At 46.3% G+C, this 21,915-nt stretch overlaps 1 protein-coding gene across 3 annotated transcripts in view; it reads right to left on the bottom strand.

The window, feature by feature from the left end:
* Positions 1-21,915, bottom strand: part of LOC147883069 (alkaline ceramidase-like) — a 43,355-nt gene that overhangs the window by 5,532 nt on the left and 15,908 nt on the right. For 2 of the 3 annotated variants that reach the window (XM_087399749.1, XM_087399750.1), the window contains exon 2: positions 15,461-15,807. In XM_087399749.1, the coding sequence (XP_087255875.1) occupies positions 15,461-15,753 (293 nt within the window). In that variant the 5' untranslated portion in view covers positions 15,754-15,807. The remainder of the gene's footprint in view (positions 1-15,460; positions 15,808-21,915) is intronic. The other variant, XM_087399751.1, reaches the window with a different exon arrangement.

The following is a 21,915-nucleotide window of genomic DNA, read 5'->3' as shown; positions in this document are numbered from 1 at the left end:
ACACCAACTCGAATGTCCGAAAAAGAAGGGTGCGCTGCAGGGACAAGAAACTAAGCCAAAACCAAGTCAAGGAGGGAAGTCTAAAGCTGCCAGCCATACTTCTTTGATAGGATTTCAATAAATGTTATAATTATCCTCCCTTTCGCATTCGCACCATACCTTGAAAACTTCTATGGAGCTTAGGGTTAGGGTTTAGATAACAAAGCTTAGGGTTAGGATTAAGAATCATGAAGCTTAGGGTTAGGGTTTAGATAACAAAGCTTAGGGTTAGAATTTCGAAAATAACAGAGCTTAGGAATAACGTAGCTTAGGGTTAGGGTGTAGATAATAAAACTTAGAGTTAGGGTTTAGGAATGAATCGAATAACAAAGCTTGGGGTTAGAGACTACATAACGAATATTAGGGTTAGGGTTTAAGAATAACAAAGCTTGTTCAGTAGCTGCCATGTGGTTGGCAAGAAAAAGCTCAGTGTTGTCCTTCTCGGCATGTACAACCTATGGGCTGATGCTTGAAGCCAACAATCATAGAGTGAATATGATTGCATTAATGTTGAATGAATGTGTAGTCCAACTGAAGCCCCTTTATATAGTTTTAGAAAAGCGGGCCAGCACACCATTGCTTATGGGATAATACAATAGGGTTACCATGTGGCAAGCCCATAATTAATCCTGAAAACATTACTAAGTGTACAACAAAAATCCTGAGGTAGCTATAGTTAGTAGGCTCTTGATTGGCTAGCAAAGCCTATTACCTAGTTGTCTGCTAACCTAGAATTCACTACTATTACAATCCCCTCCTACGTATATAAATTTTGTCATAAAAAATGAATACAAATGATACACCTGACAGAACGGAATAGTGTATGGTACCCTGGCCTAGCATGAGCAAAAAACATAGTTGGATCCGTACGCATACGGTTTGGCTGATGGTACAGTTTCCCTACGCATATGATACGGCCAAACGTACATGCCTTTTTTTTTTTTTTTTTTTTGGGGGGGGGGGGGGGGGGGGGGGGAAGGGGGAAGGGGGAGGGATCCCTAGACCATAAGAAAAGTTTTCATGCGCATTTTCATACAGACTTCAGGGCAGCACGCCACCTTGGGAGTCTCGACCTACATCTCCCGTCCACATCTTCAAGGCTATCATTCGGTACAATTGTACAACACCGTACAGCAGAGCTTGGAGTCCTCAAGCTACTATACTTTCAGGGCTGCAGTCTACAGATTCGATTCATTCAGAGGCTTCTAAGCGCTCAGCCTGATAGCTCTTTAAGGACGGACCCCCCTTCTCTCTCCTGTGTTCCTCTCTCCCTCTCTACTGAAGTTTCCTTCCCTCTTTCGCTCTAGAGTGTCGTATTTTCTGAGTTTCTAAATTTCAGATTCCCTCCCTCCCTCTCTCCCTCTCTTGTCACACGATGTCAACCAGGTCATCCGTGAGGATCTCTTACAGCTACACACAATCCGGACCTGGCTAGGACTGAGCGAGCTTCCAGTGAAGCTCAGCTTCTACAGGGATCACTGCTTGCATATCACATAGGAGGGTTTCATTGACCCACCAGGATACACGCAGATCCACTTACCCCACTCACTGAGGATCTCTATTGGGCAGTTTCGGGTCTCTTCACATAGACTTCGTATCAAGAGCGGTACAGCAAAGGGCATACCCAGGGAGAGGCACATATGCACATTATGTGACATATAGGAGGTTGAGACAGAGGAGCATTTCATATTCACGTGCCCTATTTACTATGAGATTCGAGGGCGTTTCTACTCCCTCTTCAGAGATAGGTCTAGGGTGTTGTCCCGATTCCTCTCCTATCCGGACCAGAGATGCTTGGCAGCTTTCATTCATGAGGCAATCAGGCACCGCGAGAGGCTACTTCGATCACGGAGACAAGAACAGACTTCTTCCTTGGCAGATCCCTCTCAGAGCTCTATCACAGAGTTCTTCTAGCTAGATCACATGCACCCCCACGATACGAGGCCTCGACATGATCGTGGACCAGAGCCAGTGACTCAACAACTCAAACAAAGGGTTGGCGTGCAGATTACACTTGGGGATATCCCCTCTCTGTTCAGAGTCGGAGCCCGGCCGACAGGGGTTACTGTAGCCCTTGTTAGGCACAGAGCAATGACTAGGAGACATCACAAGGCCGCACCCGTAAGCAATTGAGAGCACTCTATCGCCGATTTCATGCCTCCATTGCCTCATCCACCCTGATGTCATGACGATGATGATGATGATGATGAGGAGGAGGAGGAGGAGGAGGATGATGATATTGATATGTAGTTGACCACTGACATGGCTATGTTGTACTTAGTACTATCATTTTGTATTTTTTGCATTCTATATTGGTGTGGGTGCTCGTTTGCTAGCTCCACCCTCACAGCTTGTTTATACCAAGATTTTCACAGTCTCATAGACCCATCAGTCTTCCAGAGCTATGACCAAGAGACGTCACAGAGCCTCCTCCTCCGTAACCCTCCTCCGCCTACATAGGCCCTCTCTCCACCTCCGTAACCCTCTCTCTCCACCTACATAAACTACGCGTCCATTAATTAGTTAGTAGCCAACAGCAAGTAAGTTTGCCCTAAACCCAAGTTAGGCCAAAACCCCTAGCCCAGCCCAAGGCTTAGTCTCAACTTGGGGTTTTTCTAGATTCATTGTTGAGCTGTAAGCAACTCAATTGAAATGTCTCTCATCTCACAAAGCGACGTATTCTTTTGTCATTGTGCCTAGAATTGCACATATGGAATGAAAGAAAGAAGCTGAATGGGCATTTGTGGACACATTGAAGCCTTTGGGCAAGCAACAGAGCACTTGTAAATGCAAAAACTGTTGTCATCAAGTTGTAAATACTCCAAGTCAAAGTTGCAGTTTACCATTTATTTGATCATAATTAAAGAGTTCTTTGTTTATTTGATTATGGTCAAGGAGCTTTCTAATTGGTCAAATTATTGACTTTGGTAAAAGATACTTAACTCCAGTTAAGTAAGCCTAACCTTGGTTAGGGAGACTAAGCTTAGGTCAAGAGGGTTAACTGTGGTTTACCAAAGAACAACACATCTGACTACGCTCGAAGAGTGCTGACTTTGGTCAACAAGACTTGGCGTCGGCCAAGGAGGGTTGACTTTTGTCAACCAAGTTATTCCGATTCCGAACGGAGAGATTTGATATAATTAAACTTTGGTCAAAGTCCTTTTAATTGCAGTCAAGAGGGTTGACCTCAATCAACCAAAGAATTAATTGTTTATGTGCACATGTTTGCTTAGTGGGGATGCCCATGGAGACTAGGTTTAGTCTGGAGTTTATTTTTGCATGGGAAGCGCTAACGATTAATGGGTGCCATGGCTATGTGCATTTAATTAATTGTTGCAAGTACCAAGAGGGGTTGAAAACCTAAGTGTCATGGAGCTTCTTGGCAAGAAACCGGTAAAAGAAACTGTAAAAACATCGAGCTCTACGAAGGCTCCAGAGTTGCCCTTCGAGGCATGTAACTAATATCTAGTCTAGGATTACGACACTTGGCATGTTGCCAACTATGGAGACTAGATCTCCTTTGTAGAATTTAAACCTCAGTGTGCGGGCGCTGAATCTTGTACTCATATTTTCTCAATCAATAAAGACCTTCAAGAGGTTCCAACCCGACCGACTGTTGACTTGGGCCCTAGTATTGTGCGAGAAGAGAGAGAGAGAGAGAAAGAAAGAAAGAGAGAGAGAGAGAGAGAAAAGAAAAAGAAAGAAAAGAAAGTCTATTAACATCCACTGGAGACCAAAAGGTCTGGGACAGCAAGAAACCCTCTAATACATCTGCTTTAGGGAGGGCGCATGGCAGCTCCCAAGGAGTGCAAAAAGCAACCGCAATTATTTAGAGTACCTACATGATATTCTAGAAGAGTAAACAGCCATACATCAGTTTAAGACTGAGAGTCTTTTGGTTTTGATTTAAACTCTCTGATTAGTGCTACCCCTTCACGGTAAACTGCCCAATTCCATCCTTTCTGGCAGCCCTGACTTCAGCTAATTCTGTCCCAAAACACAAGAGCGAGCATGAAATATACCATGAAAGAGTATACAAGAAAGCCGCAGCTATAGTATACAGAGACAATGAAAATATGGCTAGGAGAGGCATGCATCCGGATATCCATATAATCTATGTGATCCTCGGCAATCAATAGTCAAGATGCATCAATATCATGAAGTCTCACAACAGAAATACTATCAGCTCAGTATCTCGTATGAAACATACAGTGTCATCAAGCGACCTCATGAAATCACGGTGAGCCCGTCTGTACTGAGGGAGTGGAGGTGCTACCCCCCCTCTCAAACACCAGGTAATGCTTCAGACGCTCGCTCTGATGAACTACCTGTAGGAGCCCGAACCGCAGTCGGCTCTAACTAGAAAGCATCAAGGTAAAGCTGCAATATCCCATGCGAATCTGCCAGTTCACCTTCCTCCATCCATTTCGCATCGAGTGATGGGTAATTTTGAAATTTTACCAAGTAGCGACAGATAACTTTACCCTTGGGCTTTCTATCTCTGTGCGCCAGAATCTGCTCTGGGACTAGAAGTTTATCCTGTTCTTCCACTTCAGGTTATACCTCATGAAGTAAATCCTCGCGAGCATCTCCATGATATTGCTTTAACAAGCTCACATGAAAGGCATTATGTATCTTTCAATGCGGAGGCAACTTCAACCTGTAAGCTACCTCGTTTATCTTTTCAGAAACCTAGAAAGGACCATAGTAACGCATGTTCAGCTTTGTGTACAACCTTTCCTTGCCTTTCTTAATTTGTAGCCTCGCCTTCTGAAAACGCAGCAAAACCCAATCACCTTCTGTGAATACAAATTCCCTGCGGTGCTTATCTGCTGCTCTTTTCTACTACTACTTTGCAAGGCATATTTGATCTTCTTGTAAGCCTCTTCAAGGCTTTCCACAAAACGATCAGCTTCGAAGATTTTCTCTTTTGTATGCAAAATGGGAGATATCTTCTTGGCACCTTCCACTATTTCAAAAGGTGCTTTACCTATGGATGTGTGCACCGTATTATTGTAAGCATATTCTAGCAAAGGCAAATAATGCTCCCATTTGCTTTTGTGGTCTGAGACATAGCATTTAAACATATCCAAGATGGTAGAGTTTTCTTGCTCCGATTGTCCATCAGACTGAGGGTGAAAAGATGACGAAAAATTCAGCGTAGTGCCCATATTTTCAAACAGCCCTCTCCAAAAGAGCCTGGTCATCCTCGGATCTCTATCACTAATTATGGATTCATGCATCCCATGATACTTAAAGACATGCTGCAGAAACAATTTGGCCATTTGATCTGCTGTAATTTTCTTTCTTACAGGCACAAAGTGGGCTTGTTTGCTAGACCTGCAAATTATTGTGGATGTCTAGTAGGAGTATGTGGAAGATCAAACACAAAATCCATAGCTATGCTTTGCCATGGTCTATCCGGAATTGGCAAAGGGTGTAACAATCCAGGTGCCTTCTGCCTGTGAAACTTTTCTTTCTGACAAACCATGCATGTTCTCACATATTCTTCCACATCTTTTCTCAAAGATGGCCAATAAAAGCATTGCTCCACTGCTGTAATTGTTGCTGTAATTCCCCTATGTCCTGCATATGGAGGAGCATGACTTTCCATTATGACTTTCTATCGCATCTGATCAGTGACACAGAGTCATCCATGCATCAAAATGAAACCCTCTTTCAACATATAGTGATCATGCCTTTGACCATCAGAAAGCTAATCATAAATAGTTGAAAAATCAGCATCATTAACATACTGATCTTTCATCACATCTAACACATTGTTGTAAGCAATGCTCACTGCTGAAACACTGGGTTTCTTGGAGACTGCTTCAGGCTGTGGTTTCCTGGAAAGTGCATTAGCCACCACGACATTTTTGTTACCCGGCACATGTACAATTTGAAAATGAGACATTGAGAGGAAGTTAGCCCATCTCATGTGCTTTTCATATAATTTTCTCTGTGTGAGAAAATATCTAAGTGACTAATGATCTGTCTGCACATGAAAATCAGCTCCAAGAAGGTAATGTTTCCATGTGGTCAAAGCATGTATCACTGCTAACATTTCCTTCTCGTATGTCTGTAAGTACAATTCAGCATCTTTGAGAACTCTACTCTCATATGCAACCACTCTGCCATCTTGCATCAAAGTGCCTCCTATGCTATTCCCACATGCATCACAAGTTACAGCAAAGGGTTTTGCAAGATCTGGCAAGATAATAACAGGTTCAAAACACAACTTTTGCTTCAGCTCTTCAAAATCTGCATTTTCCTTTGGTCCCCACCGAAACGGTACAGCTTTCTTCTATAAAGCATGCAAGGGAGAAGCAATTTCTGCAAAGTAATTTATGAACCTCCGATAGTATGAACACAACACAAGGAAGCTTCTGACCTCATGCAGATTTTTCAAAATTGGCCAACTCCTTATGGCCTCAACTTTTGCAAGATCCATCTTGACTCCATCCTTTGACACTATATGACCGAGAAAATGAATCTCATGCATAAAGAACTCACTTTTCTTGGTGTTTATTAACAGCTTATGTCTTTTCAACTCTTGAAACACAATAGTGAGATGTTTCCTGTGCTCTTGCTCATTTTTAGAGAACACAATGATGTCATCGAAGAAAGTGCCCACAAACTTTCTGTGTGCTCTAAAAATTATGTCTATCATTCTATTGAAAGTGGCAGGTGCATTAGTCAAACCAAAAGGCATCACAAGGAACTCATATAAGCCAAATGAAGTGCGGAAGGCAATCTTGTAGACATCTTCAAGCCGTATCCTTATCTGATGGTATCCACTTTTAAGGTCAATACAGTCCATTGAGGAACCTTCCAACCGACCCAATATATCATCAATGCGTGGAATTGGAAAACGGCTCTTAATTGTGACTTTATTCAAAGCCCTATAATCAATACATGTTCTCCAACTACCATCCTTCTTTTGCACAAGCAACACGGGGGAACAATAAGGAGAATTACTTGGCTGTATTAATCCCTTTTCCAAGAGTTCCTTCACTTGTGACATTATCTCTTCCTGTTGTGCCTTATTGACACGATGGGGAGGTATATTATGCGGTGAGCTTCTTGGAATTATATCAATTTGATGATCTTCGGATCTCTTGGGAGGTAATTCTTGAGGAAGTGCATCTGAGAAACAATCCTGAAAATCTGAAATAAAAGCAACCCTTTCTCTATCTAAAGCAAAAAGAGTAGAGCCTTCCTGAACTAGTTGGCTATCCTCTTTGACAAAAATCAAGTACGCTGAAATATGACGCTTTATTACATTGAAAATACAAGAAGCTGAAACTACAGGGATGGAGTCCTCTTTCAACTTTACATCAAGTATATGATTTTTGTCTCTATGAGTTAAAGAAATCTTCTTGTTTCTCATTTGCACATCAGCCCCCACCCTGTACATCCAAGGCATCCCAAGCAAAGCATCATACTCTGGCAAAGGCATAATGTAGAAGTCCTCTGCATCCTGATATCCCTGGATATGCATCCTCAACTTGCCAATAATAGGAGTGACAGGTGTGTTGAGTTCAGGGTTGGCCATATCACACATGCCGAATGGCCCCATTTCCTCAGGCTTGATGCCAAGCCTTCTTACCATATCAGGAGTTATGAAATTCGCCTTTGCCCCAGAATCAAAGAAAAACAAACAATTCTGATTTCTGATTTTTCCCCATGCTCTGCACATCTCAGTCTTTTTCGTTTCCTCTTCATCATGTGCATGTGGCAAACTCCCAATCACATCTGGAAGAAGTCATGCGGAAGGTTTAGGCCTTTTGCCCTTCCGATCAGCCTATTTATCATCATTCTTACCATCATCTGACCTGTCTCTTTTCTTGGATGGGCAATCATAAGAGCGGTGTCCCTCTCCTTTGCATATAAAACACTTGTTTTGCTCCATGAGTGACTTTTTCTCTTCATCAGATAACTTGGTACGGGGCTGTTTATTAGGCTGTCCACGCCTGTGGTTTTGATGCAATAATCACGTAGCTCACTAGGCAATCCACAACAGTACCTCTCTATTTGCTCTTTCAAAGAAGCATGCGTGTAAGAGCTCAATGGCAGCAAAACATCCCAAAACCTCTGGAGCATGCGTGTAAGAGCTCAATGGCAGCAAAACATCCCAAAACCTCTAGGTGTAATCATCAAGATTCTTGCAAAGTTTGTATGACAAGTCATGCTAGTGTGAAAGTACTTCAACTTCAAAAGTTGGAGTAAGCCAAGTAGAAGAGAACAATTGCTTAAATTCCAGCCAAGTAGCAGGTGCATCTCCATGAAGCATAAGGTTGGTGTACCACTTAAGTGCATTGCCTTTTAAAAATGTGGCAACCTTCCTCATCTTGGATGCTTCTGTAAACAAACCCCCAAGAAATGCAGCATCAAACTGTTGAAGGAATGTGAGGGCCTATCCTGTACTTCATTATATGTCTCAAACTTGACATGAGAGCCACCATCCTTAAATTCTTTATATACATTTGATGTTGGCTGTCCCAAAGATGGCTGTATTTTGGCAGCATTCCCTTCACTAGGGAGAGCCATGCTTGGCTGAACATTAGGCATGGGAGCATGTGCTATGGCTTGCATGCTTGGCTGCATTCCCACATTGTCATACATGGCTTGCTTTCTATGCCCAGTTGGCGGTGAAATCAACATAGCATCAAAGATAGAATCTGCATCAAAATATTCAGGTTGCTGCCTCAAATATGGCTGAGGTGGCTGAGCCACATTTATGGACTGCACATTATTATTTTGAGTAGTAGAAGTACCCAAACCAAGGCCTTGTGCTGGCTGCTCGTGCTGTTGCACTGGCTGTACTTTTTGTACCTCTTTCTCAAGTGCTCTTTTGGGGGATTCCTCTCTCTTGGAAGTCACTTTCTAAGTCATTTTTGATGGTTGTCCCTCATGGGAAACTGATGCATGAGTGTGCTGTCCGCCATGAGAAGCTGATGCATGTGTGTACTCACTCCTTCCGTGCTTGTGCTTTCTTGATTTCTTCTTCTTCTTGGCATTTCTTTGCACAATCTGAGCCAAGTTTTGAGTCAGCCGAGTCAAAGCAATCACTACACTTGCAAGCTGTGCATTCAACATAGTAGCATCATCTAACTCACAGCTAGAACTAGTATCATCAGCTGAGTTGTAGCTTCATGTGTGGCCTGCTCAAAAGGCATTTGTTGTGCTCCCTGCAGCTGTACACTAGCTGGATCATTAAGGCTTTCCTGCCTTCTCCTTTGAGGAGTTGTGGAGCTCTCTTGCTCATGGGTACTCACCATGTTTATGGTTGTAATTATTCAGCTGTCAAAAAGTGCAGCAAAGATATCCTTCCACCAAACTACCGAGGCCCACCTCTTGAGGAAGAGTGTGTGGTATCCCGTCAATGGAAACAATGAAACCGGCCTCTAATCACTCAGAGGGCAGTGGAACTAAACCTTTAATTACTTCAGCACTTAGTTACAGCTCACAAAGCATATATCACAACCATTAACCATTGCATGGCATTTACCCATTTGTTCACAAACAAAACCACTAAAAAAGGGATGGAGGCTAGAATGCCCCTGCTCAACAAACATGACAAGTGCACCCGATTGGCCCCAAACACCGTGGCGCCCCTTTCGGAATTTCTTTATATTTCACAGTGAAATGATTACAAGTTGCATCTGGGAGACCTTCCCTGCAACTGAGCACGCAGCCCTAATTCATTGAGCCTTCGCAAGGCTTTCAAGCATAGAACACCATCACATAAGTGCACTTAACCCATAGGCTCAATCCAAAGGCATTCTCTTTTTCGAGTGCAATTCCATTGGTTGTCCAGATGCAATCACACTGCACCCCAGCTGCACTCTCTTTGAGTGGTTTCCAGATGGCATTCACAAAGCTTTTTAAAGCTCCAAAATAAAATCAGCAAAGTACCCAACCAAAGAATGACTCATGTAGCACTGCCTGGGCACCTGTGAACCAAGAAAGAGGCGGCACACGAGGCCAACCAATAGCTTATGGCAAAAAGAAATTGCAGCAGCAAAATCACAACTCACCAAGCCCTGAAAACTCGAACCAAGTCCTCAATCGCCAAGAAGACATAGTAGCCAATGCCTAATTGCATTCTCAGCCAAAGAGGAGTACAAAGGCATGAAGAAAGAGCATTTACAGGAGCCGACCAGCAAGAATTCCACTGAAAAATACGAAAAGAAGCACTTCTGTCGCGAAGAAGTGGGAGTTCTTAGGCTCAAAAGAAGCGTGCTTCAGAGAGGAATGCATTGAGAAGGTTTTGAAGAAGTTTCATTGCCGAAAAGTCCTCCAAAACTGAGAAAAACCAGTCAACCAACACGTGGGACCACTCGAAATTCAACAGAAAGCTGTAGCTTTGCAAAAGGAGAGGCCTAGGAGGCTGTAGAAGCAAAAAGGTCCAAAAAAAGCCACTTTTGCAAATTCGACCAGCAAAAGAAGTGCTCAGCTCTGCCCGTTCTACCAAACGCATGAAGGGAAAAGCATATCACTGCGAAGGGGAGGCAAAGGGGAAGCCATCGAGCCAAACGGAAGTTGAGGAATCCAAATGGGTGAAGAGTTATAAAGAAAAACGAAATTCAGTTGAAAAACCAGTCCAAAATCTCAACAAAGGGAGAAGATGAGAGAGAAAACCACACATGCGAAGTTTAGAAGGCCCAGGAAGGTCCAGGAATGGCAAAGGAGCATGTAGAAGGCACTAGAGCCACCTAGAACTCTAGGGGGACCAGTGAAGGTACATGGCCCTCTAGGGGGCCCATTAAAAATGCCACGTCATCATTTTCCAACAACCACTCTTTTAATTCCTTGGAATGCCTTTGGGCCTAAGGATTAATTACGCTTATGTGCTAGGCACCATGCTGCGTTTAATTACACATTATTAAGCCCACGCTTGGACTTTTAAAACCAAAGTTGTCACGGTCTTGAAGTACATTAAAGTACTTAGAATTTCACGCCCCTGTGATAGTTGTGGGGTGTGCCTGCCCATTGTGAGGGTAGAGTAGGATGGGGGATGGCTACAGCCAACTAGGGAGGGGGAGTCGAGCTATATATGGGCCCCCTTCCCTCATTGTTTGGTATCTCATTGTGGAGCACAGTTGTCTATGTATAGAGCAGGGTTTTCCCCACCGAACAGAGTTTTTCCTAAGATCACTTACAGTTCTCTCATCTCTTTCTCTCCTTTCCAGTTTTTGTGTGTGAGGTTCTCTCTCTCTCTCTCTCTCTCTCTCTCTCTCTCTTCATTTTCATTCAGATCCACTGCACTTCTCACATGGTATCAGAGCCACAGTTGGCTAGAGACCCGAGGAGCGGAGGAAGTGTTGAGCCAGCAAATTGAGAGGAGGGTTTAGGGCTGCTGTTCGGAGGTGTTTGTGAGGAGGAGTGTGTAGAGGCGTGGACAGTACGGGTGTCAACAAAGGTGTGATTTTGAAGGATGTTTTCAGATTCGAAAGGAGTTGTTCTCGAGGGTTAGCACAACGAAGGTGTGAAGGTACTTAGGCTCTCATCCTCTTCATCATCTTCTTGAGCCCTCTCCTCTCCTTTCTTCCGTCAATACCGTAATCTACCTTCTTTCCCATCCACTCTCTCTTCGATTTGATTTCCTCTTCATTCTGATAGCCCGAGATGGTGGAGATCAAGGCAAAAATTTTAGTGTTGCCCACCTTCCCGATTGATTGTCAATTGGATGGCCTCAGTTATGGTGTTTGGCGGGTCATGATGGAATCTGTGCTACAGTCGTATGATTTAGCAGACTTCGTATTGGTGGGAGTTGACAAGCCCGATCCCCTTGTGGCCAATCAAGGGATCCTGCAGAGCAGGAGACTGAGACCTTGGCTGAGCTGTGGGACCGTGTCAATGCAAGGGTAAGGTCGTTTGTATTTCTTAACTGTACTCCTTAAGTGACTAATCATGTGAAACATATGACAGTGGCTGAGAGAATTTGGGAGACCTCGATGTTCCTGTACAGTCGAACCTCTCCCACAAAGAGGGTTTCCCTAGAAGTCCAGATGAGATTGTTGGATCCCAAGAAGTCCACATCGATGCGGGAGCACATCAACAAGTTACAGAAACTTCAGCATGAGATCCTCCCTCCACGCAAGGAAGTAGATATCTTCCAGGACACAGCCATAACACTACTATCCCAGCTATCCTCTCAGTATGGTGCATTCTATTCGTCCTTGATAACCAACCAGTCCCGATGGTGCTTGACCAGGAGAAAGAAAGAAAGAAAGAAAGTCTATTAGCGTCCACAAGAGACCAAAGGTCTATGGGACAACAGAAAAGCCATCCAATACATCAATTTAGGGAGGGCACATGGCAGCTCCCTAGAGTGCATAAAGCAACTCCACTTATTTAGAGTACCTAGATTATGTCCTAGAAAAAACATATAGCCAACCTTACATTATTTTAAGACTGAGAGTCTTTTGATTTTGATTTAAACTCCTTAATGATTGCTATTCCTCCACGATACACTGCCCATTTACCATTCTTTCTGGCAGCCCTGACTTTGGAGAGAGATTTGCAGATCGTGCCTATAAAAGTCAGCTTGAGGCTTTGACAGTTGAGCAAAAAGGACGAAAAGAGTTGACGGCTGAGAAACGAGAAGCACTCAAGGCATCACACACATGTAACCAATGTGGCCAAAAAGGTCACTACTAGCGGCAGTGTCCTCAAAGGAACAGTGAGGGGACCAATAAGCAGCAGGATGGTGCTACCGCCGCTATGATGTTTAATTCACGCCTAGATCCAAACGGAGGATTGCTTGCTTGTTTGTGGCAACGGTACTTGCTAGACAAGTGCATTGTTGCAGTTATTGTTTGACGAGCTGCTAGAGATCCAGATGTGTCAAAAGATTGCTAGTGCAGGAACCGCGGCACAATTGATTGATCCTTGTGAGCTATTATATGCCCATTGTCATTGGGGCACCAAGATTCATCGATCTGGAGACAGTGTACCAGTTTGGGCCTGAGAGGGGGCTTCAGAGACAGTTGTATGGCTCTGAGATACATGTGCCCATGCACGAAAGCAGACCTTGCACCATGTCAATATCAGTTAGATTGTTGTACCAAATGACTTGTACCAGTACCAAACCAGAGGAGTGTATCTAGCACATGTGGCCTGGAAGCAACAGTACAAGGTTTCCGGTGATCATGCAGAGGTGGTCTTCGACAGTAACTATGCCGGTCTTCAGCGATGGAGCATCACAGATTCCTCCAGTTAGAACAGGGGTACACCCAACTCCCTAGCGCCCATGTTCCATCCAGGAGCTGAGAGGGGGTGTGTTAGAAAAGACCCAACAGAGGGTACACACAGCGGAAGACTTATAGTAATGCCCAGGAGCTCACACAGTGTGGTGCGGGGTGTGGAATCAAAGTCTTCTTTACTTAATGTGCATCACATAGATGTGCAGACTCATCAATAGACAATGAACCAGCCAGATATAGAAGACACCAAAACTTATATATTTCCGTCCAAAACTATGGACACAATAGATCCAGAGTCCCACCAATGGTGTGGTCCTCTGATCTAACCACAAGGTCCTTCTCCTATCTGCCGGCTATCTCTAGACTCGAATCCGCGTGCTCCACCTCGAGCATCTGTAGACTTTCCGTCCAGTGTGTTCTTCTCCACCTTACTACCTGTGAATCAGCCTAGGTGGGCAGCCCCTGCCAAGCTTTGTCTGCAGCACACAGGTCCTTGTTCCACTGCTCCAACCTGCTTGTGAATGGCTGCTCCAGAAGGTATGATGATCTCAGCACCTTGCTGCCCTAGAAGACAGCCAAGGTCCAGCCTCTCCCTAGAGCTAAGTCTGCAGCACCTGTTGCACTCTCTCACCTCCTGTAGATAGGCCCAAAGAGTAGGCTTCCTGCTGCTCCTTTCTGCCCTGGAACTGCTGGCTATGCTGGATATGAAATGAGGCCTGTGGCCTCTGCTTTTATAGGCCCCAAGGGCCCCTTGAAGTAACCGACCAGCCAGCCCTAAATGGGCCGACTGGCTGGTCTGTTTGGGCCGACCAGTCTGCCCCAAAACCAGCCCTTTAAGGGCTCCAAAACTAGGGCCCTTTGGCCCACACCTCTAGGGCTTTTGGCCCTCCAATCTAGGCAAGGGCCCAGCCTATTTAAGGCATACCTCTGCCCACTGGCAGCCCCATTTGCTGCTCCACCAGGCCCCAGCCATGTCAGCGCCTGTTCACCCTGCTCTCCTGACCCGCCTGTACCGTGCCTTTGCTCCAGCCTTCTGGTCATCTGCATCTGCTCCGTACCTTGCTTCCAGCCCTCCGTACTGGCCCGTACAGTTGTGCTGTCCGCCTGCACGTCTGCTGCAGATACTCGCAGCCCAAAGACCTCGCTCCAGGCTCTCCAGGATGCTCTTGAGCAGTGCTGCCCACATGACAGCCTTGCTGCTGTCCATGTGGCAGCCATCTCTTCACTCTTGGCTGTGAGGTGCTGCCCATGTGGCAGCCCCCTCTCTTTCACTCCTCTGGGCATCTTCTGCCCTAGGTCTCCCTCCCCCCCACTCTCCTCATATGGGGGCTTACAGATGGGGAGGTGACCTTTCCAACAGGGTGTTGGAGGTCAACATCTCCTGATGTCACTGTAGAGAGAGAGTGGATGTGCCTGCCCAGTCAGAGGCTAGGGTGAGGGCCAGGTTTTGGTAGTGGATCCAGGCATGTGGCAGGGCAGATCAGCCTACTTGGAGGCTTCACCAGGATGCTGAGGGAGGAGAAGATCTATGCTAGTCAGTACGGCACATATCCCTTGCAGCTCGGGGCCCTGATGGACCTGCTTATGTGCTGAGTAGGCAGCCCCTGGAGCAACCCTTGCTGCGCACTATGAAGGCCAGAAGGGGGGGCCATTGTGGCCACCCTTTGGGGCTGTTTTGCCAGGCCCCATCAGCCTTTTATAGGCTGAGGTAGGCCGATTGGTCGGCCCATGGTAGGGTAGGAAGGGGTAGGCCAGGAGGACGAGGCTGCAGCCCTTTTATAGGGCTGTGCAGCAGCCCCTTTACACAATAGAATGGATAAGCAAAACATTTCATGATTCTGAAAACCCCTCCTACAAGCCAAGTGTTGCACTGTTATATTCCAAATCGAGCTCTGTAGGATGCTATTACAATCAATAAACCTGCATTCAATAAAAAGCCCAAATGTGCAGATTGAGGGAAGGCTGAGATGCAAGGAGAAATACACCAAAGAGAGCAGCTAGTGACACGATTCCTGTGACCTGTAAAAGACGTTCATTTCTCTATACAAAATGCCATGGTCACAAATAGCGATCTCAAATGCTCGAACTTACAGAGAAACATCACTCATATACAAATTAACATCCACAGCATCGAGACAGATATATTTTAACGGGTATGTACTACAGAAATCTTAACATTTTAAGTGGAAAGTTTTGAGGAAAGGACTTACAAATGCTGCAGTGTGCCATGAAAAAGCATGCTCCCCAAACCCAACACCATAGCTGCGAGATGTAACATACTGAATCGCTTCTCAAACCTTTGCCTTATCGAGTTGATAAGGCCTATAAGACCCAGAATTATGCCAGGTGCATTTGAAACAGTGTTGTAGAATTCTGCTACATAGGGAGATAGAGCATAACTTCTTTCACACGTGCTGCTGGACATGATAGGTCCCCAGTAGCCATTGGCATGAACTGGATGTGCCATTGTTCCACTTTGAAACGATGCCTGAGGCAGAGTCATGAATACTTCAGCTCACACTAGACATCTTTCAAATGCTGTATCCTTGATAATAGTCTGCAAAAAGCATACAGCAGATCTTCAAAAAACGAAATTCTCTCTCTCTCTCTCTCTCTCTCTCTCTCTCTCTCTCTCTGTGTGGCTGCCAGAGGATTGTATGGGCTGTCCTGCAGATGATTTTATGAAGGGATATACAGTAGAAGAGAAGACACGGGTCTCAAGAAGGAGATACCACAGATAGAATGGGATGAAACTGACATCAGTTGGATCTCTCAGAAGGGAACACAAGTACGAGTTGAGTTCACACAGAGGGCAGGTAGAGTCAAGATTCTCCGACAAACAAACAAATTGAAAGGCACACAGGTATGGATATTTGAGGAGCTTACCCCGAATCAGCTCAAACAAAGGAATGTTGAACTACTAAAGTGAAGGATGCACGCAAAGATGGAAAATGGGCAGTATATAGGGATGGACAAGCCTTGATCCGTGATTTCAAATCTAAACCCAAAGACTCAGTCTTAAACTGATGTTGCTCAAGCCGTTTTTTTTAATTTAGATAAAATTAGTAGCTAGTTATGCACCTAAATAAACTAGGGCTGAGCTGATATACTCCCCCAAAGGCTCTCAGTCTCCAACTGATGTTGATGTTTTTTATGTGTGTTTTTTTGTCCCATAGACCCGCGAGGTCTCCTGTGGACGTTAATATATCTTTCTTTCTTTCTTTCTCATGTTAAGGACTTTTTGGTTTTCATTTGTATTCGATTGGGTGTTGATGCCCATTTAGTGGCTCCACGCTCAGCTCATTGTATCAGTTTCTTTCTAGTCTCATAGGCCCTTTGGTCCTCTCTCTCTCTCTCTCTCTCTCTCTCTCTCTCTCCCTCTCTCTATGTGTGTGTGCACATATATACTGTATCTCCCCCCTCTGCCCCATTTTTGGTGCCCCCCCCTTCTTTTTTGTATCATCTGGAGGTAGACACATATTTTTTGTATCAGGACTAGACACACCGTCCTTCATAACCTCTTTTTTGTAGAAACGGTTGGCTGGCCCGTTTTGAGACCGCCACCGTTATGCTCATTGTATCAGTTATCTTTAGTCTCATAGACCTTCACCGTCTCCCAAAGACTTTAATAAACTTTCTTTCTTTCTTTCTTTCTCTCTCTCTCATACGACTAGCACAGAGTGGGGTAGGTACAACATGGTATGCACGCATCACCGCATGGTTTGCCAGTCACGGCATTCAAATGGATTGGCTTCCCTTGTTTCAGTATAGCATGGATGCACAACCCGAGTTGATCCCACAGGATGAGATTAACCGCATCATATGGTTGAATCTCCTCTAGCTCCACACATCTCACACTTGGGAGGGGGACTAGGAGTTCCCCACCAAGACCCAGCTCTACTATGATCATTTTCTAAGAGTATCGGAGGATGGGCTCATCATCGGACCTCAGTATCTCGAGGACAGAGGAGTCTCACACGCGCTGAGGATTGCAATCGGACAGATGCGGGTATCGTCCCATTAGCTGAGGATCGAGGCAGGGAGAGCTGCAGGCATACCCAGAGAGCAAAGAGAGGGAGATCGACCGAGGCGAGACGTCACACTTGACATAGCCCATCAGATCCAGAGATCGAGGAGACCACGCCCTCCACCACCACGAGAGACAGCCCAATAGATGCAGATACGTGAGCTCTTCGCATCTCATCAGAGAGCCACCATGGAGCTTGGATACATGATATGTGAAACCCATTGGCTCATGCACTTGGGACTCTAGCTCTGAGCACTTGATATTTTCATGCCACCCTCATGCTATTTTGCTACTTTTTTCCTATTTTGTACTAGTATAGCATTTTAATACTCAGCAAGGGCCTTAGTGAGCCCTTTGCCCCGGCCCACAATGGTCTGTATGAGTTACTTGATTCCATACCTTGTCCCATAGGCCCGTGAGGCCTCCTGCGGACGTTAATATATCTTTCTTTCTTTCTCTCTCTCTGGGAAGTATTAACGTGAATCCATAAGATAAAATAAAAAATATATGGGAAAAGGTGAATATGAGCCTTGACAGAGATTTAAAGAGTAGCTTACAGATCCTATCAGTTTCCTGTGGGCATTAATAGAGCATCTCATCACATTTCTCTCTTGCACAAGCCATATCTCATAAGTTTAAAACGCATTCAATCCTACAAACTGAAACTTGGCCAGCACAACCACCGGGATGTGTGCCTATTATGTTCCCAAAATTATGTTTTCCAAAGAGAGCATACCGGACTCCGCTAATAGAATGGGGCACATAGGTTGCACCTTGATGCATAGCTTATTGATAAAGGGGGGAGGGAAAATTGAGGCAGGGTGGAGGGTGGGTGAAGTCTGAAAGAAAGAGAGAGAGAGAGAGAGAGAGAGAGAGAGAGAGAGGGAGCAAGATGAGATGAAAAATAAGTGTACTTCGTGAGCACAGCTCTAAGAAATAAGCAATCATAAGCTGTCCTCTCTCTCTCTCTCAGATGTTCAGATGCATTATCTTAACGTTTGATGCAAACTGCTGCATTTTCAAAGTCGTTCTAAGCGGGACTACTTGACCATAGACTGCTTTTAAAGACAACGAGAATAATCAGTTCAATCAGTCAAAGCACGCAAATACGTCGAAAACCAACTGTGCCTTCGGAGGAAAAGGGGACAAGCATAGCATGCATGACCTCACCCCTGTCCAAGAGTTCAAACTTGATACTGTAACAGGCAAACACTAACTATGCATGTACTAACTATTGGGTGCGGAACCATGAATGCTACTGATTGGGGAGCAGGGGGAAGAGCCTGTAGACATGCATAATATACACCACATCACTATGCACAGAGAGTTATGGTAACTACTATCTATATTGATACGTTTCGCTGTCCTAGAACCAGCTGCCATGCAACTGTTGCTCCGTCAATGAACGGGCTGGGCTACTGCATTTTGGTCCCATTAAAGGGCTGGATTTGAAGGGCTGAGGCTACACTTGCTGCTCTGGACTGTAGCCAGCTGTAGGGAGCTGTGCCCACGAAAGGATGGAATAAGGAGAGGCTTGGAGACCTATAGGGCTGCTAACGATGGGCTGAGGACTGCTGTTGAGGCTGAATTGGCTGCGGAATATGTGACACATAAATGGAGGGAAGGGGCTGGTTATATAGGCCCCAACCCTCGCAAAACTGGCATAAACTTAAGGAGGGCTCCGTCTGGAAACTGACTGGCCACCTAGTTAGGGCCAAGGGGTAGTAGCCCTAGGAGCAAAAGGAGGAGCTGAGAGGGCTAAAAACAAGATAGTAAAGTATATAAGGGTACACTTTCGATCGACCAGCACACAGCTATAGCGTCTTCGGGACTCGCAGGGCATAGGGCATCATGCACATTGACCTGCAGGAGATTCTTGACATGACCACCAAATTTTATAGCCAGCTCTTTCAAACAGAGAGGATGACCCCAGCTGGTCTTGTGGCCCGAGAGCTAGTTTGAAATCATGTTCCGACAGTAGTCTCTCCGGACTTATGCAGCAGACTTGAGCAGCCTTTCACAGATGAGGAGCTCTGGGAAGCCCTCAAGGCTCTCCCGACCCAGAAGTGCCCGGGGGAGGATGGCTTGACTCCGGCCTTCTTCCGAAACTTCTGGGAGATTATCTCTACCCCCTTCCGTTTAGCTTGCTAGGAGATTTTCGACACAGGCCTTCTCCCTCAGTCCTTGTGCAAGGGGTGGATCTGTTTGATCCCAAAAGGGGGAGATAGGTCAGATATTCGATAGTGGAGGCCGATCACTCTGCTTGATACTGCATACTGCATACAAGATCCTCGCCAAGGTCTTGAGTTTGCGGATACAGCCTCGTCTTACCAACATCATCCATGACACACAGACTGGGTTTGTCCAAGAGCGCAACATCCTGGACAACATCTTCACGTTCTGGAAGGCAATGGATTGGTCCAGGGAGGAGTCACAGCCACTGGCCATCCTTCTCTTGGACTTTGAGAAGGCCTATGACAGGGTGGAGTGGTCTTTCCTGGAGGGCACTATGAGGAGATTGGGTTTCTCAGATAGATGGGTCAGAGGAGTTTCAGCGCTATACGCAGGGAGCTCTAGTCAAATGATTATCGGAGGACACACAGGCGAGGCCTTTCCTCTCTCTCGCTCGGTTCGCCAGGGCTGCCCACTAGCTCCCTTCCTCTTCCTATTTGTAGCAGAGGCTTTGGGCTACTATTTGAGATCATAGGTGGCGGGTCTCACAGGGTTGAGGCTCCCAATCAGGAAGGAGGAGAAGCTCCTTGACTCGGAGTTTGCAGATGACACGGCCTTGTATGTTGAGGGCACTACAACGAGTCTAGAGAGAGTCAGAGACGCCTTGGCTATCTATTGTGAGGCCTCGGGGGCACAGATCAACTAGACGAGATCCATAGGCTTCTTCACGCGCTTTGAGGAGACACACAAGATCCGTGAGTGGGGGAGTGACTTTGGTTTCAGATGGATACCATGGGGCCAGACAGCGAGATACCTCGGATGCCAGGCGGGTATTGACATTACAGCAGAGCAGCAGATTGCCCCGGTCCTTGAGAGTGTTCAGCACAAGCTTCTCTATTGGAGCTCGGCCAAACTCTCCCTCGTAGGTCGCGCCTTAGTGGCAAACCAGGTCCTTCTTGCCACTGCCTGGTATATTGCCTCCTATTGGTGCTTTCACAGAGGATGCATTGAGTAGCTCCGATGGTTGGTACAGAACTTACTCTGGGTAGGTTCAAATGGCACGAGGAACACTAGGGCACGAGTAGCTTGGCAGAGGGTGATCATGCCGCAAGCACTGAGAGGCTTGGGTATCATCGATCCAGAGATGCAGAGCAAGGCCCTTCTGGGCAAGCTGGTGGTTCGTGGCCTCACCCGAGGTGCCGAGCCTTGGAAGCTCCTCTTATAGAGAGGGCTTATGAGGAACACCCCACGCACTGGGAGACAATGGCATCCTTCACATAGATGGATCTTCTCAGAGGCCCCCCTTACGGAGAAGGGCTCCCCCCTGATGAGGAGTCTTCATAGGGTTTGGCAGAGACTAGCAGGGGGTCTCGCCTAGATGTAGAGAGGAGTTCGAGCATCAGCCCCTTATGTGGCACCCAGAGGTCAAAGATCAGGGACGTATGCTTGGACAGCAGACTCACATTGGTTGGGCACAGTGGGACAGTGATCCAACAGGGTCTTTTGGTCGCTGGAGCAAACTACCTATGGAGGCAGAGGCGAGGCTTGACGCCCTAGCGCATCTGAGAGGGGCACGGCAACGGATGGGCGAGATTGACTTAGCCATTCCTGAGTCCTAGTGGAAAAAACTTCACATTTGGAGAGACAGCAGATGGCTGGGGCAGTTTTCCCGTACTAATGTTCCCTTGAGGATTTTGATGTAGCACGGCAGCACGCACCCCGGCTTCTTCCGTGTAGGACCTGGAGGCCTACTCCAGCCCCTCACTGGGAGTGACCCTGAGATGGATGGGAGTCTTGATGGGATACACTGGTAGATGATCAAAGTGGTAGGACGCTTGGGGAAGGAGTAGCACATCGATCCTCCCAGTATCTCAGAGCAGGGAGGGTAGACCCCTAAGGGAGGTCCAGTGGGACCAGGGGGAGTGGTTCTGGCCCTCCAGGGGCGGCCTAGCTGAGACAATAGATGAGGTGCCTTTCTTTTCCTACACCACACAGAGTGCCCCGGGATGTTCGCTCCAGGTTTTGGATGCAGTTGTCCAGCTTGCGGCCGAGAAAGATTTCTTACTTCTTCTGGCTGGCAGCCCACGGAGGCTTGCCCATTGGCCCGTGGTTGGAGCAGATGCAAGTGGAGGGGCAATGCCATTGCTCCTCAAATGGTGTCCTGAAGACTATCCCACACTGCCTATGGAGCTGTTGTAGCGTAGCGAGGATCTGGATGAAAGCCCTCAGGATCATGACACGCATGCAGAGTCTTCACAGAGACTACACCTGGGGGATGGTGGCTTGGTTGACAGAGGGAGGACACGTGTTCCAGATTGATGAGATTTCCCCAGCCTACCAGCTACAGGGTCAAAGCATTCAGAGGATTGCACTCCACGAGGCAGCCCCCTCTGACGCCCTAGCTCCTCCTTCCCCTAGGGAAGACAGTGTTTGGGAGGTGGTAGCCAGCATCACGGCTTGGAACAT

This window comes from Dipteris shenzhenensis, chromosome 28, assembly GCF_047967505.1.
Source record: "Dipteris shenzhenensis isolate YYH24624 ecotype China chromosome 28, Dip_SZ_1.0, whole genome shotgun sequence".
Lineage (NCBI taxonomy): Eukaryota > Viridiplantae > Streptophyta > Polypodiopsida > Gleicheniales > Dipteridaceae > Dipteris > Dipteris shenzhenensis.
The sequence above is the reverse complement of the archived record's forward strand: the minus strand, read 5'-3'. Positions and strand labels throughout refer to the sequence as shown.